The sequence below is a fragment of the Electrophorus electricus genome, chromosome 11, assembly GCF_013358815.1.
Source record: "Electrophorus electricus isolate fEleEle1 chromosome 11, fEleEle1.pri, whole genome shotgun sequence".
Classification (NCBI taxonomy): domain Eukaryota; kingdom Metazoa; phylum Chordata; class Actinopteri; order Gymnotiformes; family Gymnotidae; genus Electrophorus; species Electrophorus electricus.
The window spans coordinates 4502660-4521641 of NC_049545.1; the positions used below are offsets into that span (position 1 = coordinate 4502660).

General features: G+C 44.3%; 2 protein-coding genes across 2 annotated transcripts; one reads left to right on the plus strand and one right to left on the minus strand.

Moving 5' to 3' along the window:
• Nucleotides 1–7533: 7533 nt before the first annotated feature.
• LOC113584201 (L-threo-3-hydroxyaspartate ammonia-lyase) lies at nucleotides 7534–13270 on the plus strand. The gene is given in 13 exon segments (XM_035531602.1): nucleotides 7534–7571; nucleotides 7573–7638; nucleotides 9139–9261; nucleotides 9263–9465; nucleotides 9924–10030; nucleotides 10264–10505; nucleotides 10862–10930; nucleotides 10932–10986; nucleotides 11670–11734; nucleotides 11989–12114; nucleotides 12224–12364; nucleotides 12897–12948; nucleotides 13145–13270. Coding segments are annotated over 13 exon segments (1374 nt in total). The 3' UTR covers nucleotides 13232–13270.
• A 2170-nt stretch (nucleotides 13271–15440) lies between these two features.
• On the minus strand, nucleotides 15441–18830 carry tmem254 (transmembrane protein 254). The gene is made up of 4 exons (XM_027020961.2): nucleotides 18650–18830; nucleotides 17586–17689; nucleotides 17431–17490; nucleotides 15441–17112 (listed from the first exon to the last, which is right to left on the minus strand). The coding sequence occupies exons 1-4, from the start codon at nucleotides 18734–18736 to the stop codon at nucleotides 16989–16991; spliced, it is 375 nt and encodes a 124-aa protein (XP_026876762.2). The 5' UTR covers nucleotides 18737–18830; the 3' UTR covers nucleotides 15441–16988.
• Between the last annotated feature and the right edge of the window lie 152 nt (nucleotides 18831–18982).

An 18982-nucleotide genomic window follows, 5' to 3' on the forward strand; every position in this document is an offset into this window, starting at 1 on the left:
ATAACCACTTAGGATCTTGTGTGGTATTCAGTGTTTCCAGTCTCTGGGTCGGCCCGTTGGCACCTGCCACCATTACATGAAAAACCGTACAACATTACGAGTGACATGGGTACAAGCACACAGACATGTACCTGGTGTGTCACCTGAGCAGCAGGAGAGGGGAGAACCTTCCCAGGTAGAAGACAGAAGGTTACCATCTAGAGGGCACTTCACCTGGGCTTAGGGGTCAACCTTAAATGCCGCAGTGCGGATCGCGTGCAGGACTACTCTGCAGTATGGCACTATTATGCATCACTGCCATTTGTCTGTATTTTCATTATGTATGAATTGAATATGAAACTCATTGCAAAGGACGAGGTGCTAATCTTTTTCCAGTCTTCTTCCTCGGGCTCAGGACTGTGGGCTCTCATCTAGCATGTCTACTGCAGCACTGTCAGTGCTGGGATGAAAGCTCCAGTCAGGGTCCTGGATGGTGTCCAGCAGCACGGACATTTCTGACTCCAGCTTCCACACGGTGTCCTGCACCCGCTGACGATGGAGAAACACGGAGAGAAGGAGAGCACATAGGCGAGATGAGACGTGAGACGAGCCTTTGGGTGTGGAGGAGCTACTGAAGGATAGGAGGAGAGGATGGGTGGAGTAATAGAGACGGAGCAGAGGCAGGCAAAGTGACTGTTTTCCATTCTGCAGAATTCAAAGTGTAGAAGAAATATAGAAAAGGGTAAATGTAGAAAAAGGTGTGATAGAACAACTGGTCCCACAGAGAAATAAATCAAACGTCTGAGGGGGGATAAGCAGAGGACACGCTAAGGGCCATGTTTCTCGAGTGGCTTTAAGAGATAGGTTAGGGGTCACAGTGTTACTGCCTGAAGATGGAGCAGGAACTCAGCGGGCCGCCACCAGCGGGCCGCCACCTGGTCCGCCCTCCGCCTAGTCCGGGCCAGGCGGTAGCACGTCTCCTCATAGAACTGCTCAAAATAGTTAGAATGCTTTCCACTCACCAGAAGTGTATATACAGAGAAAAATGGGGATGAGAGAGAGAAATGGTGCAGAGAGTTTACCTCTTCGATGGCATCCAGTCTGTGGCTGAGCTTCTGCTGGCTCTGACAAGCAGCTGTGCGGGCGTCTCTGAATGCTCGATCAGGCTCAGACACTGACGCACAAAACAACCAATCAGCCTTCAGCCCTGAAGCCCCTCTAACCGTGTATTGCATTCTGGATTTCTACTGCAACAGCTGAGGTCCTGTTGCTCACTGAACAGAAATATGAGGACACAATAGGTCAAGGATGTTGGACAGGAGTGACCATGTCTGCAATCCAAACAGCCCTGCAGCACCGATCAGGAGTCAAGATTTTTATATTTCAGGTCAAATTTCGTATTATAACAATGTCCCTACAGATATGTAGACCACTGTCCATGTTATCTTGGTCAGCATGCACACATCTACACACATCTAGTCAGCATGCACACTGAAATCATGATGTAAACAAGTCACTCCAAAACATGTCCTCTTTCCTTTTCCACACTGATTACTTCCTCACAAAGAGTCTTCCGCCCTGCCCTCTGTCATTAGTCCTAAGAGGTCAGCGGGCCCTCATAACCCAGATGAGTTTCATGACCCCTTGGTACGATCTATGTTAGTAGAGCATCTACCAAGGTCTGGGTGTGGCTCGCATTACCAGATCAGCACACAGAACGCAAAGGGTGTGCGTGCGCAGGGCTTAGCCAGACTTCAGCCTCCCGACAGCCTGGCTGTTTACACCCTTTCTCAGGACAGCAAGGCTCAGACAGCTGGCGCCGTAGTGCTCCGTGCGCCCTGTAAAATGTTTGATGAAGGGAACCTGGATGTTTGCTCAACACTGCCACAGCACTCCCCTCGCGAGAGCGCAGGGAGGGCCGGGCGCCTGGCGGAGTCGGCCCGGCCCTCCCTGCGCTCCCAACTGCAGCTCGCCGTGACGATGGCATGAGACGGCGCCGCGCGGAAACCCACACAGGTGTGAAAGCCACTTCTCTCCTCGCTTCTGAAGTCCGACCGAAGGCAATTTAAACGTAGTCGTTTGTCTCCATGGACCACAGACATTTAATTAAAGCCACGATCTTTATAGTTACATCTTTCTCCTTTGCATATATCTTCACTAGTTGGGCTCCTCATTTGCATATATCTTCACTAGTTGGGCTCCTCATTTGCATATATCTTCACTAGTTGGGCTCCTCATTTGCATATATCTTCACTAGTTGGGCTCCTCATTTGCATATATCTTCACTAGTTGGGCTCCTCATTTGCATATATCTTCACTAGTTGGGCTCCTCATTTGCATATATCTTCACTAGTTGGGCTCCTCATTTGCATATATCTTCACTAGTTGGGCTCCTCATTTGCATATATCTTCACTAGTTGGGCTCCTCATTTGCATATATCTTCACTAGTTGGGCTCCTCATTTGCATATATCTTCACTAGTTGGGCTCCTCATTTGAGTCTTGGTTCCTCTCACAGGATTTTTTTTTCCTCTTTTTATGTGAAAGTGTGCATAAGTGCCATGCAAACAACTCAGCTGGAAACGGCCTCGGGAGAAGCATGTGTAGTTCTGTCTGGGCCCAGACCGCGCACAGATCTGAGATCCGCTGTCTTCACTTGCAATGTTTAAACTTCATAGGGTTTTGGTAGAGGAAACTGGTTTGAAATCAGACTCAATTGCACCCTCCACCACAGAGCATCGTGCCCAATTAATCTCTCCTCACATTAATAGTTATCCACGCAGTGCCCGTCAGAAACCGGACCAGATCAGTGGGGTTCACTGCCGCCTGGTGTCTCTGCCCCCCGCGCGCTTTGTGCAGGCTTCCAGCCGTGAGTCAGCCCTGCAGGGATGCCCATGCTGCTCCCCCACGGTGCGGCTTAAGCTCCATTACTACTTTACCGAGCAGGCCAAACCTACCCAGGACTGAGACCGCTGAAATCACAAAGACACAGCACGACGACTTCTCTAAACGTGCCCCTTAAATGCATATATTCATCCATGCAAGTTGTTTATTGGTACATGCCTGTAATAGAAATGAAAAATATTAGACCTAAGAAAAACAAAAAAGTTTAGAGAATGGGTGTTTCAGCTTGTCAGTGGTTTTGCACACAGCAGGCTGAGGCCCATGGGTTCATCAGCAGAAGCCCAGCATCAGCAGGTGCTGTCTGCATGCTGAAGATGAACAGAAACCAACACCAGAGGCTTGAGGAGAGTCCCACTAATACATGGCGATGTATTGACTAGAGCTAATTAATATGGATGCTATCAGTCTGTTAACTGACTTTCATATGGCTGGTGCTCCAATCTCACAGGTTTTTATGTGTGATATTCTATGATCAAAGAAAGAAGGAACACAGAGAGATAGAGGGAGTGAGAGAGAGAGGGCGAGAGGGAGAGAGAGAGAGAGAGAGAGAGAGAGAAAGAGACAGAGAGTCAGAGAGAGAGAGAGAGGGTGAGAGAGGGAGAGAGAGACAGAGTCAGAGAGAGAGAGAGAGAGACAGAGAGTCAGAGAGAGATAGAGAGGGTGAGAGAGAGGGAGAAAGGGAGAGAGAGAGAGAGAGGGAGAGAGAGAGACAGTCAGAGAGAGAGAGAGGGTGAGAGAGAGACAGAGAGTCAGAGAGAGAGAGGCTGAGAGAGACAGCGAGTCAGAGAGAGAGAGGGTGAGAGAGAGGGAGAGAGAGAGTCAGAGAGAGAGAGAGGGTGAGAAAGAGGGAGAAAGAGGGAAGAGAGAGAGGAGAGAGAGATCAGAGAGAGAGAAAAAGAGGGAGTGAGGTAAAGAGAGAGAGAGAGGGAGAGAGGGGGGGAGAAAGAGAGTGTGTGTTTCAGACACAGACTTTAATTACTTATTTTTCCATTTTATTATTGTTTATTTATTTTTCTCTTAAAATTGTTATTATTGTGGTGACCGTTGTCGGCCAGAGGATGGGCTCCCCTTTGAGTCTTGGTTCCTCTCAAGGTTTCTTCTTCGTGCTCTAGGGAGTTTTTCCTTGCTACTTTCAACCTTGGCTTGCTCACTGGGGGCTACTTTGTGACAATATCTGTTGTAAAAAGTGCTATATAAATAAATTTTGATTTGATTTGCGTGTGTGTGTCTGTGTGTATGTGTGTGTGTGTGTGTGTGTGTTGAAACATAGACGCTGTGGGTAATGTAGTGTGAGATGTGAGCTGGGAGTTCAGCTAATGACACACACTCCCTCACAATAAGAGGAAGTAGAGTAGAAGCAACAGGGTAATGGAGATTAAAGAGAGCACGTCTCAGACTGGGTAGTGAAACACATGAACAGAGGCTTGGGATTCAGCTGCCATAATCCAAGGGCAGGCCAGTGGAAAAATGCTGCAAAAAGTTCATTAACCTCAACTCTCTGTACATGATAGAGAGAGAGAGAGAGCGAGAGAGAGAGAGAGAGAGAGAGAGCGAGAGAGAGAGAGAGAGAGAGTTTTTGACTACATTTCTTTCGCCATTCTTAGGAAATGAGATCACACACATTCAACTGATTGTTTAGTTTCTCTGCCCACGAAGAAAAGAGCTGTATCATCTTACATTCTGCATTGTTTTTCCTACAGAGGATACATCTGTAAAAGTCAAGTATACCCGGGTCAGATGTAAATGTCCTGTACAAACTAAGGTGAAGTGCATGAAGTGTCTTCTATTCTGTGATGTGTGGCCATTCTATCATTCAGAAAAGAACTAAGTAGAAACCAAATCAGAACCAGATGTTCTGGCCTGTAAAACACTACACTATATACACACACACACACACACACACACACACACACACACATCAAATTTCATGCATTTAATATTTGCTCAAATACTACTCATATTTTTTCCATGTCTTTGTTTTCGGTTTTCATTTCTTTTTTCAAAGGTATTGTCTCATTAATAAACACTAAACAACAAATGACACAAAGCAGCTCCTTTGATTTCTTTACCAACCTAAAGTATTTTACTGGGAGCCGAGCATGTGTCCTGATTACTGGTTGACGCGAAATCTTGTGAAATGTGTTACAAAACTCTGTCATGCTGCCATCTCCCTCTCAGTCACACCCAGCAAGGGATCTTACCTGCAGAAATCTGACCAATCAGGAGCAGACAGACGGCGATGCGGGTCAGCCAGCGGGCCATGTTACCGTGCAAACACGTAGTATGGCTGGGGAGGAGAGGTCTTTTAAAATGAGCACCGCATTAGCAGAACACTCCAGCTAAACTATACAGGAGAGTTGTGGCTAAATGCCTAACACACTCTATATCAGAGAACCCGAGGGAGCAAAACTTACCTTAAAAAGGGCTGAAGGCTAAATAAGTGGCTGCTTCTCTCCTTCCTCCAGTCGCTGCCTCTCCCTGCCTCGCTGCCTCCCTCTGCCTCGATGCCTCTCTGCCTCCGTCTCTCTTGCCGTTGCGCCCTGTGTTATGCCTCTTTTCCTAATGAAAACACTTGAGTGCACGACAAAAAGAGTTCTCTGTATGGAGGAGGGAAAATGAAGAAATGTGGGGAGAGAGAGAGAGAGAGAGAGAGTGAGAGAGAGAGAGAGAGAGAGAGAGAGAGACTGGGAAAGGGCTGGGTGTGCAGTTGTGCAGTGGGCTGGTGGGGTGGGACTGGTTTTTCTCCAGCAGAATTGAAACAAGTGAAGCCAATGCAACCCGCCTGAGGAAATATGAACAGGCAAACCATGTGTGAGCGTGTGTATGTGACTTTTATTAAGCCTGTGTGAGTGTGTGTGTGTGACTTTTATTAAGCCTGTGTGAGTGTGTGTGTGTGTGTGACTTTTATTAAGCCTGTGTGAGTGTGTATGTGACTTTTATTAAGCCTGTGTGAGTGTTTGTGTGACTTTTATTAAGCCATGTGTGAGTGTGTGTGTGACTTTTATTAAGCCATGTGTGAGTATGTGTATGTGACTTTTATTAAGCCATGTATGAGTGTGTGTGTGTGTGTGTGTGTGTGTGTGTGTGTGTGTGTGTGTGTGTGTGTGACTTTTATTAAGTCATGTGTGAGTATGTGTGTACGTGGGTCTTCGAAAGACATACGTGAATATACGAATATGTGATTTAATTTGTGATATGTCATCTGAAATGATACCTGAGTGGCAAAGGTTTGGGAGTTTTTGGCACATTGAATGTATATTAAACATTTTGTTCATCATGTAAAGAAATTTGTTATTTCTTTATTATAGATTCTTTATTAAAGATACTTGACCAATAATCAGAAGATTGCCAGTTCAAGCCCCACTGCTGCCAAATTGCCGCTGTTGGGCCCCTGAGAAAGACCCTTAACCCTCAGTTGCTCAAATTGTATTCAGTCATAATTGTAAGTAAGGTTGCTTTCTGACCAGACTCTCCGAGAGACACTGTCCATAGCAGTGAGGTCACGCACCGTTTAGGAACAGTTATCTTACTCTTACTCTAGCTTACTCAAACAGCATATCAGCCACTCAAGGGGAGCTTGGACTGCTTGCCTACTTTCACTGGCCCTGGGTTATTCCAGGGGTACTGGTATGTGCTGTCATGTATCACGTTCTATGAGACATTTAAGGGGGTGTTTTAAGGGCTTCAAGCATTGTAAACGGAATAGCCCGATTCAAATATACATTTATTTAAAAAAAGTTTTTTAAATATTAAAGCAATAATAGTCATTCAACATTCAGACAGGGTTCAGCTCATGACACACACAATAAGAGGAAGTAGAGTAGAAGCAACAGGGTGATGGAGATTAAAGAGAGCACGTCTCAGACTGGGTAGTGAAACACATGAACAGAGGCTTGGGATTCAGCTGCCATAATCCAAGGGCAGGCCAGTGGAAAAATGCTGCAAAAAGTTCATTAACCTCAACTCTCTGTACATGATGGAGAGAGAGAGAGAGAGAGAGAGAGAGAGAGAGAGAGAGAGAGAGAGAGTTTGAGTTTGTGTAACTGCATTTCTTTCACCATTCTTAGGAAATGAGATCACACACATTAATCTGATTATGTAGTTTCTCTGCCAATGAAACACCATTAAGGAACTGAAAAGAACAATGGAATTTCTGTGAGAAACTGGTGTGTTAAGAGATTTAGAGGTGACTCCTCACTTCTGGCCCATGCTGGGGAAGCATAGGCCTGTGTCAATGGTCAGGCCCTCTAGTGCCAAGGACTCTCCATATGCTCATCCAGCCTTCCCCAAGACACAAGGCCCAGGATCACTCTTTCTCAGATAAGTCTCCATTTATCTCATTTGAGCATCTGAAGAGCCGACGTCAAAGGTAGAATGAATGCAGGTTTGGGACAGGAATAACCTGGCTTGACCAAGCTTGGGAGGGGCAATGAGGCTAGGGTAGAGGCTCACACGTGTGCCTGGGGGTAAATTCCTCTTTAAACAGCCTCACAGGCCACAGCTGTGCAGAACAGGCATGTGAGGATGAGAGCACAAGTCTGTAGCTTCAGTACCCTGCAGACCAGACACTTTCTGACAAACAGGAGTGGGAACTCAGCCCCAAAGGGGACCCTGGGATTCCTTGTCTAGCACATAGACTGAAGATTCCAGGATGAACTTTGCTGCCAGTTTTTCTTCACCCACTCACTACAAGTGAGGGTTCTCCACAGCAGAGGGGATTCCGCGACAGCGAGGAGTACGACCCCTTCTGGCAAAGGTGGGAGACTGAAGGGCTTAAGTTCCAAACCCATGAAGAGTTTCTAAAGCTCAAAGTTTCCCAGCATCCCCTGGAGACAGTGAGAAGCGTGTAGTTCTTACCCAGACCTCTCCTGATGATCTTCCTACCACTGGTCATTCTGATTCCGCATCTTCCCCAAAACTCCCCAACACTTGCTCCTTCCACAGAAGCCTCGCTCTCCCAAATCCCTACTGCATCTGCATCTACTGCTTCATCTGAGGAGATATCCAGCCAGAAGCATCAACCCACTTCTACTGCCCCTCGTACCGCTTCAGTCAGATGTGAAAAATCCCATGCAGGAACCTCATCGAGGAGAACATCTTCTCCAGCATCAGCTGTCGCTCCCCATGACCCTCCTCATGCCTCTGCACCTCCTCCATCTCGAGGTCCTTCGTTCCTCCCCAGGCTGAGCCCATCTCCCCAACTCCTTGGTGATCCAGACAGTAGGACCATCCTGCCTGCCTTCCACACTATGATGTGCTTAATCCTTCATCTCTTCTCCTTCGTTCTCCTCTTCCTGCCATGGTAATTATTGACTTATCTGAGAAAAAAAGCACGAGGGTATCAAATAGATCGTCAAAGAGAGAAACACACAGAGGAAAATCTTTTTCTGAGGCACTGAGCGGCAAAGTTGGGGGTACTGAATAATAGATAACTAAAAATCCTTGACCAATATGGTAAGAAAGCAAAAAAGGCACTGGCCTGGACAGTGAGAAGGGGGTGAGATGGGATATTTTTAGACCTCAAAAAGGCTGAGTAATAGAGTCAGACTCAGATCACTTTCAAAAATTGGCCACAAATTTACTCACTCCACCTGGTTTGGGAATATATTGTCTCCTGCTCATCTGAGTACACTTGATACTTTTAAAAACATTTTTATAAGCACAGTGCCAAAGCAAAAATCTAATTTGGTGAGATTTCTAGTGCACTTTTTCGTACATCTCAGTAGTCAAGGGGCCTTTTTTGGATGAATTTCTGTTTGCCCATATTGTGCGCTTTGAAATCTGGTAAGTTAGATCAAGTGTACATAAACAGCTTTTGATTAACTGTGCTTCACAGGCTACACATGTGCTTTGATAAAGAGGTACCAGAGTGGATTATATGCTGTTGTGCAGAAGGATTACTTAAAGACAACACAGAGAGAACAGTTAATCTGCATAACATATGCTTAGCTTGCCCTCAGTCGCTGGCTTTGTTGATGCAGCCAAGGCGTTTGGCAGGCGCTGGTGACAGAAACCCTCCTCCTCGCCTCCATAAATCACCTTCTCCAGTTGTATCTTTCCAAAGCTTCACGTTATTTTTCACTGAAACTCAGCTAACTAATGGAGGTGCTAAAGCACAACGCCGGGTTTGTTTTTCCACCAAATCCGTCCGGCTCTTTCCAAAGGCATTCAAAGTACTTTTTCAAAGGACACAAAGGACAAGAAACACAAACTCTTTTCTCTTCAGTTTAATGAAGTTCTCTATTTTCTCTAACAGCAAAGAGGAACGTCAGAGCAGCAACAAAAGCATCTGCTCATCTCACAATGGCCAGTGCAACCAAGACATCCCCCAAAGGAATGAGACGCTCTCCCCTCAGCCTGCCTGCCTCTGCCCTGAGCGCTGAGGAGCACCTGAACGCGGACTTGAAGACCCTCGAGAAGGTCCCGCTGATGGCTCCAACAGAGCCCTTCATCACAAGGAGCAGAGAGCACAAGTCTGCACCAGGGCCTCCTGTGGAGTTTCTCCACTTTCAGGACATCAGTGCAGCGGCTTTAAAAATCCAGCAGTCAGGAATTCAGAAGACCCCTTGCACAGTACACCGACTTTACTTTGCTATTAGCAAGTTTTGAGTAACAGCCACCCAAATCACTCATGGCCTATGCAAACATTCTGACAATAGTTCTTCCAGCTTGTGATGTAAAGGACTGACCCAACATCAACATCCAAACATTATCCTGACACCACTCACATTTAATCCAAACATAAAAGTGCAAACAGAAATAGGCCACTTTCCTGCTGCTTAAAAGTGTGTTGTGTTGTAAAACGTGATTTAATAAGGGTAATAATTTACATTACATTGGGGGTTTTTCAGAGTGGAGGTTGGGCCGGGATTACATCTTGCTTGGTTTTATTGCTGTGAATCTAGGGACAGTTGTTTTAACTGCTTGTCTGTCTAGGGCGGTTTGGTTTCAGGAAGAATGAAAAACATTTGGTGGGATAACATTCAGTGGTCTCAAAACACACTAGCCATCATATAACTTTGCCTTTCAGTACTCCAGACATATCCAAACTGTATGGCATGGAGATTTATGTAAAGAAAGAGCACCTCCACTACACTGGCTCAGTGAAAGAGAGAAGGGTTCTGTGTCTGCTCTCATCATTAAAACAGGCAACAGCCACATCACGTCCACCACCGTCACCTTGCAGGTCAAATGAAAATACTATTAGCATTAGTTCAGATAGCAGCTGTGTAATGGATGAGCTTAAGTGTCTAATTTCTCATTCTAATTTATTATTCAACACGTCAATATTAGACTACAAGCCTAATGTAATAGGAAGATGCCCTGGCAAAAATCAAAAGCACTTGGATTAGCTCACAAAAAGTGTGTGTGTGTGTGTCAGAAGCAGCAGAAGAAAGGTGTGATTGTGGCCATGGACTGTAGCTTCTCCATGGCGATGGCCCATCACACAGTGGAGCTGAGAATCCCAGTCTTCGTTATAATGCCTGCTTACAGCTGTCTATCACGCCTGCGCATGTTCTGCGACTACGGTGCCATGGTGATTTCGTACGGCAGCATGGCCTGCGACTCACAGAACCACGCGTGCCACCTGGCCCAGGAGAACAGCTACCTCTACCTGGAGGAGTGCACGACACACAGAAAACTCGACACTTAGTGGTCGAAACATACAATTAGCCTGCACCTTCTCTTCCCCACATGCAGTGCACTTATACAAGCTATGTGCAAAATAAACCTTACTATCACGTGTATACACGTTTCCCAAATCTAAGAGTAATAAAAACCAAATACGGAACTGGCAGAGTACACACAACATGAATCCATTTATTTATGTGAACCAAAAAGGCATGTTCCTTAAAAAAGAATACAACAGCAATCAATCACTGGGTGATTTGCGCTGTGTGGCTTAGCCCTGAAATGTTCATGCATGCACTGATTCACCCTTCTATCTTTCTACCTGGCCCCCTCTTTCCACCCTGCAGGCACGAGAGTGTCGTGTACTTGGCAGGTCTGGGTACAGTAGGCGTAGAGGTGCACGAGCAGGTGACACAATGACGCTGTCATTGTGCCCGCGGGTGGTCAGTGTGGAATTCTGGCTGACCCACTAGTGCGGAGCTGTGCCAACAACATCTGTGGCCATTATTACTATAATCCTTTGGCTTAAAGCTTAGATCAAATCACATTGTGAGTCAAAACCGTTACAAGGTTATCACAGGATCCTTAAAGGCTGAACTGGTTTTGATTCAAATAGAACAAATAGATCAAATCAAATAGATTGATGCTTGGTGCATTAAAAAAAACAACTTAACGGCTGCAAACATGCTCCTAGATTTTTGGCATAACAATCCCCTAACCTTATTATTTTCACATTCCTAAATTCACTGTTTTTAAGTAGCATTACCATTTTGTTCATGGTAATGATCAGTAGAGAGGCATCAGTTACTACATGGTGTTTATGAGAAATGCACGACCCACTGTCAGTCTCGAGCTTGCTTTCTTGACCAGGGCATTGAATCAGAGGAATTCCCACTTCTACCGCACTCCCGCAGAACCGACACTCCCATCAAGGGTTTCGGTTCCATCCCAGTCCGAAAGCTCTATGGAAGTAAAGACACATGCATACATACATACACACGTTCTCCTGTCTCCATACAGCATCCATAACGTCCACCACCTGCTCTGTTTCTCACTCACGAAGCTCGCTCTCGTTGTACCTCAAAGCTTGGATAAGCATTCTGCAATCATCCTCATTTGTTTAGATTTGACCAGAGCTCTTGCTTTGTTTCACAGGTTTGGTGCAACGCTCTTCGGGCACACACTCTTCACCTGACCAAGAAAATGGTCATCTCTGTCAGGTACAACTGCAGTCTTAAAATGGATTTTAAAAAATGCCTCATGCCCCAAAGCAGTAAATAGCTGAACTTGCTGATATTAGGGACAGTAACATGTATCACCAATTTCATCCTAATATTTCTATGTAAATCAAATTGGCAGACTTACAGATTTTTACTTACCGATCTAAGCTTTTCCATTCTAGATAACTCCTGAACCACAAATGAAAGCTAAAGTCTCAAGCTCTGCGGGCCGTGAGCCGCCATCCTCGGCACAGGGAGGAGGACCCTTTGGTGGCCATGCTGAGGTTTCGGGAGTATGAACACACCACCGTAGATACTGAAGGAGCCATGGGACCAGCAGCCATCTTGACTGGGCAGTTGTCCGAGCTAAAGGGTCAACAGTGAGCTAAACCTTACAACTCTGAATAGCTTAGCATCATAACTTATAAGTATTATCGTACTGCTGGGGGTTTAAACAGACAGGTTTTCTGCGTGCCCCTACCCCTACAGGGTAACAGTGCTAGTGAGGCAGTGTGTGGGAAGAGCTCTAGCACTGGATGACCGCATCAGTCGTTTCACAGTCCAGTTGGGAGACTTGGCCAGGAGACACATGGCTCAACGGATGGAAACACTGGCCTGGGAAGATGCGAGGTGGGCAGGAAAGAAAGACAGAAAGAAAGAGTTGTGACTGAGGCTGACCTTACCATTTTAGGCATGACGCAAATGACTGGCCATTGATAACAATTATATATGCAATATACATATACACAATATATACAAAGTAGCACCAGGGAACAGGAGAAAACCACAACCACAAACTAACGATCAACTACCCAACCTGTATGTTTACCCATATACACATTCAGTTCTCAGTGATGATTCCAGCACTGCACATCTCTGCTTTTATTATTTAGTCAAAAATAATATTATTTTTTTGTTCATTTTTAAGTGTTTGAAAGAAGCAATGTTTGTGTTGCATTAATCCCAGTTAAAACTCTGTTAATCTTACTGTTTAATAATCATCAGTCTCACTAAACATGGTGTTGCAAAACAGTTTGAAACAACAGGACAATTCAAGCCTGAAATGCTGTACGTGATTCCCAAGGAAACGAGGAGGTTACAGATTAGCCCTGTGTTCCATCCTGCACCTTTCTTGTTTGACATTTGCTCATTCTCTCCTCAGGCTGCTGGATGTTTGGCACAGGAGATACAGTGATAGAGCAGATCAAGCACAGGTAAGAAATCACTGCCTGTGTCAACAGTCTCTCTTCCTATCCAAATTGCAGTATATAGATCTAAGGGCTGTCATGGCAATGGGTTTACTTAGTGCTGCGTTAAGCTTAGGGAGTGAGTCCCTCCGTACAGTTCTCTGTGGTGCTGGTTGTTTTTTTTAAAGGTATTGGCTAAGGCTGTTGTGTTTTGGTTGAACAGGTTGAGTGTGTTGTGGAAAGCAGGGATAAGACTCAGAACTGCCAGCTACGCAGAACGCTGTCAGGCCGCTACCCTACACTGCGCTGACTGCAACGATGAACTCAGCAAGATTACCGCCACCCCGATTATACGCGCACCAACAGCTGTGCGTCACAAATGCCTCCTATAGATGAAGCACACACACACACACACACACACGATCCAGGCAAAACAAAGATGTATGTACCTAGAGCTCAAAGCCTCATTATAGCCATATTCACTAATATGGAAATATGAAGTCTGCTGCAAAAAAGTGAATTTATGTTCAAAATATACTACATTGTTGTTTCAGAGAGCAAAAAGAGTACATTTAGGAAGTTCCCACATGCTTTATTTACTCGTGTGCATAATACATACATTCTGACATTTCAGGCAACTACTCAACCAAACCAAATAAAATGAAATAAGAATTTTTTGTTACACTAATTGCCAATCTGTATTGGTGTATTGGACTTTTAAGAAAAATCGATCCATTTTTTTTTTTAATGTGGGTAATGTCTTTATAATATTGCTTGTTTTATGTGCCAAACTGTGTTTTCTGTACTTAGAAAGCATACACAGTCCGGTCCTGGGAAACCACATTCCTAGCATTTCGCCCTCAATAACAGCCTTATTAGTGTCTCTGTGACGAGCTCTTAATGGTGGCCGAATAGAAGGCTCACTTGCGCACTGGTGGCCATCACCCACTAACAGTCTGTCATTATCTATTCCACTCTTCGTTCTAACTGTGAAACCTACCCTGACTCCTGTTCTGGTGATTGTGCCACATTAGCGGATGAAACAGTCCAGGTTAAGATGATCTCCGGCTGAAGGAGTGGGTACGACAGAGAGCTGCGCGAATGCGCAGCAGAGAGGGTAACACCCTTGCGTGTTTGGAAAGAGAGTGATCAGAGGAGGTTAATCCTTTAAGTGCTTTGCTTAAGGTCATTGTGTCCCCTTTGGTTACAGCCACAAGCAAACACATGGTGTCAGATTCTACACAGTACCGACTCTTTGCTCTGGCCAAGGAGTCTAAGACAGCAATAAATACCACAGAGGGACTTGGAAGGTGTGTATGCTTGGCAATGACATATATAAGACAAGAGAGTGCACAAAAAATGTACTCCTCTTACAGTTAATACCCGAGAGGTCACCTGTTAACCGTCTTCAGCCTACTTTCCAAACTGATGTCAGAAGAGGTAAAATAAGATCACCAATACTTTAAACATAAACCCAAAGATAATCTTTAACAGATGGAAGCTAGCGGAAGTCTGCAGTCGAATCGGGCAAGTGAGCCCTTTGGTCTCCAGAGGAATAAGCTGGGTTAAGATAGGAGATGGAGTCAATTCAATAAAGCCCACTTCAAGGTGATAGCCAGTTCCAGGCAACGGCGTCCTGCTTGGTGTGAGTGCTCCCTGGGTAAGGGTCATCTCACAGGGCCTGATCATTGTGGAGGGATGGAGCAGGGGGTTGAAAGGCAATAAGATGGAAAAACACACCTCACCTGTGGTCTTCAACATATGTTTGTGTATCCCCATTCCATTTGAGCTGCATTTTCATGGCAAGAAAGGTTAACATTTACTAAACATTTTAAAATATTTACCCAATAATAGGTTTGCAAAACATTTTTTGCTGCAACATAAGGGCCAGATTTAATAGCTGGAACCTAACAGCTGTGTTCTATCTGGGCAGTTCATGAATATTTTATTTATTTACAGCCTTTGGCAGACGTGTTTATCCAAAGTGACTGGCATATTTATCAACGTGACAGTACGTGCGCTCCCTTAGGAATCGCACGCATGACTGTGGTGTCACTAGATAGCACCTTAAACCTCTCGCCCTACCAGAGGAGTTACAGGAGCACTGCCTACAGGAACACTGCATACAGGAGCACTGCCTACAGGAACACTGCATACAGGAGCACTGCCTACAGGAGCATATATAGGACAGTTTAGATGCATTCCTCCTTGATACACAAGTACACTGCGGCAAAGGCTTTGCTGAAAATCTGAAACGCATCAGACCTGTGAAACTGCATTTCAAAAGTGTTATAACATATATGAGATAGCTGCGCAACTGCCTGTACTGCTATCTAATCAATGTCAGACAGATTGCCAGCACCTCCCTGACTGCTGCATTTGACAGGCGTCAGCTGCAGTTATGTACATCAGATTTGTGCACTTTGAATAGTATGGTTTCATATATCCTGTTAAAAACATGAAGTGTAAACAGGCACACTGTAATTACAAACATATATAAGAATGACAATACCAGCTTGTCAAATTACTGCTTTATTTTTCAAAAAGGAATTTTTAAAAGCATGATCATATGACATCAAAATTGTAATAACTGAAAAAATTAATGCAAACTATACATTTTTAGTCATCAAAGAGCCATATGATAAAACTATAGTTAATAGTTAATTTATTAAACGTAAGAGGCTGTAATGTAAATCAGTCATCTAGGAGTAATTGGAGTACTGTTGAAATAATATAATATGCAAATTAATCTGATTTGGACCAAAGTAGAGGCATAAGAACAGGAGTAAATGTGACATACTCGTTTTCTCTGATTACAGATACACAACACACACACACAGCACATAGCACACACACACACCTTTTTGTAGCGCAGATAGAACAACCAGATCCAACTGAACAATTGCTTCTTTATAGGCGTGAACTGGCTGTTTTTGTGTTAAAACTCTTTTATTTAGTCTCCGTTTCCCACGTATCTAACATCTAACAGTTGATTAGTCTTGTTCATACTTAGTGATGAAAGCCATTCCCCTTCATCCTTTTACGACATTCCCAGTGTTCCCAGTGCTGCTGCCGCACTAATAATGTCAGAGGGAAATTTTACACAGCTTGTCTCACTCATGCTTTGTTGACTATGAGTCTTGCCACGTTCCTTTTTGCAAATCACCACTCTTGTACCAAAGACACTTTGTATATTGTATATTAGAGTATATTGCTAAATGCCCAATGCATGAGGAACGGTCACCTTCAATTATTTAAATTACAGAAGGTCTGCCAGTTCTTTCCATCCAAGGAAAACATGGCTAATCTTGAGTTTTACGGACCATCCCCCACAGCTCGACGAGGCAGCGACTGGGCCTTGAACGACCTGTAAAAGCTATGCATGAGGAGTTGATCAGTGCTGGATGCAGCTATTGCTAATGGTGCTGTCTATTAAAGGAAAAACCTTATTAAGCTAAAAGGAGTCCCACGACTGGACTGGCAGGCACAAATCACTGCGCCAGGCACTGCCTCCAAACGCATGGTATGAAAGCGAGTCTCACACTCCTGCTTCAGAGGAGCATGAGCCCAACTCGAGTGGCCCAACTTAACATATCTTAGCAGCATTTAAGCCCCAAACAGCAAGAGCCACACAGCAGCACTGCTATTGCAGGGGTACCATTGATTCCTCTGACATACAACATGGTAATAAACACTCCTTAGCAGGAGTGTATCCTTATCCAAATGCCCTTGTTAATGGAGTCCTAAAAACTTGCCTTTATCCTACAGCAATTTCTCTTCAAGACACAATTTAAATTCAAATTAATTAGCTGTTGAAACCTCTGGGAAATTTATCGTAAGGATGGTGTCGCTTTGTTCTTGTTAAAGCCCTCTGAGAGGCAGTGCTATTGTCTGACATCGCGGTATCTCGTGGGATATGTAGTTCTACATCAGTACGATCCATTGTGGAATGCAGTCTTGTTCACAGCTAGTCTGCAGGGAAACGGAGTCCTGTTTCATTAGGGAGGTCTGTCTGTGTACCTAGTCGTGTTCCAGCGAGGTTCTGCTTCAGAGGAGCTCCGGCCTGCTCACCGTCGTTTGCTGCGGCCATCAGGCTTGTATTTGAGGAGCAAACCCAGGGATGCAAAACCGAACAATATCGTCTGAATGAACCACAAGAGACGAGTCGATGGGCTGTTGATGCCTTTATCACTACCAAGAGAGACACACACGTTAGAGAGACACACACATTAGAAGGATTCGTTCATTCATCTTCTAAACCGCTCCAATTCAGGGTTGTGGCAGCACAGAGCACAAGGCAGAACAGTTAGAATATTACAGAGGTATAAAACATCTACAAGTCCAACACCGCATCTTTTTATGTGATGCGGTGTTCTACTGCCCTCAGGTGGCAGCAAATCAGAAGAGGCTTTTACCACTCCTGCTGTCCTTGGATTTGTTTATACTTAAACACGTCAAACACTTACGCTGCCATTCCAAAAAATGCTCCACTTGGAGCCTTTTTCTTACCTGCATAATTTCAGTGCCACCAGGGACTCGAAGACATGGACAACCCAAGCAAGCCACCATCTGAAACAACGTATGCACACACAAACACACAGTCATGGCATTACAAAGCCACAGGCATGCTAATTAAATACAGCAAACATACAGGACAGACTCACCCCTTATACAAGACTCCATAATATTCATTCACCAGATGTTTTGAGATAGCACCTAGTGGACCCAAACTGGCATACGGGACCTGATCTGGCCAAAACACGACCCACTGAAAACCACACAAGGTAAGACATAGGATTATCAGACAGTGTTGCATTCTACTGTCCTCAACGTAAAATCCGAAACTGCATCAATGTTGGCATCATTAATGCAGAAGAAGTCAGGATCCATGAGTAACTCACGAGACAGCAAGTTCTGCATTACTCTAGCAAGGTTGTGATCTATTGTGTCAAGATATCAGACAGCCATAGAAATAAACAATAAAAAGATTTGGTCCATATCCATGTAGCCTATATGTATTTATTTAAGATAAGGTGCAGAGGGTGAAATTTAGAGTATGGTGTGACACAGTACAGTGTCGATAAGTAGCCAGGGATGGTCTTTATACATGATTTGTATGCTGCTCTTACACACTCACATACCAAAAACTCAATTCAGCTGTTGGCTTGAGGGTCTACGATGGATGGTTATTATTTACTAAGGCTGTCATTCAAACTCTTTGCTCACCCGAAGTGTCTCCTTACTAGAGCTACACGCATAACTAATGCATGGACTATAACCCGACCCTGAATACCTACTTACGCCTCGACTTTGAACCTTCCAATGAGATAGAGGCCTGTAAAGCAAATGACACGCTTACCTAACAAATGTCCATCATCTTTGCTCCAGCCTAGCTGACTCACAGGAAATAAAGTAAACAATCTCGCAAAAATAAAGAAATAGACAAATAAATAAATAAATGAGAGCTGGGCACGTCAGAAATCTACGAGGTACATAATATAAGAAATTACTGTAACTGGTTTTGCTGATTCTTTAAATTAGTATTAATAATATATGCCTAGAAAATGAAACTAGGCTAGCTAAACTAATATCGCAATAGCAGTGAACTGACACGTAGACAAAACACGAATAAATTCATAAATATTGGGCATGTCTAGAGAACTGTATTTTGCAAAACTACAAAAATATAAAGTTATACTGACAAGCCACACTAGTAAGAGTAACTTACTGTATAAAAACCCATCGACAGCATTACAACCATTATCCAGGAGACACTTGATCTTCGGAAATATGCATATCCGTCACTCGTTGACATTTCTAGTAGGATCGTTATTTCTGCTCTAACGTTGAACGAACCATACAAATGGCTTTGCCTTGCTTTTCTTTCCCGCGAACATCGGAAGTGAAGTTTTCAAAATAAAAGTTTCCATACGCAAACACTTCCGTTAAAAATATTGGCCCGTAATTAATTACGCATAAAGTAGGTTTTGATTGGCTGTTCAAATGGGTTGTGGGCTGTCCTATGCTATCTACACCAACACAAAACCCCAGTTAATAAAAA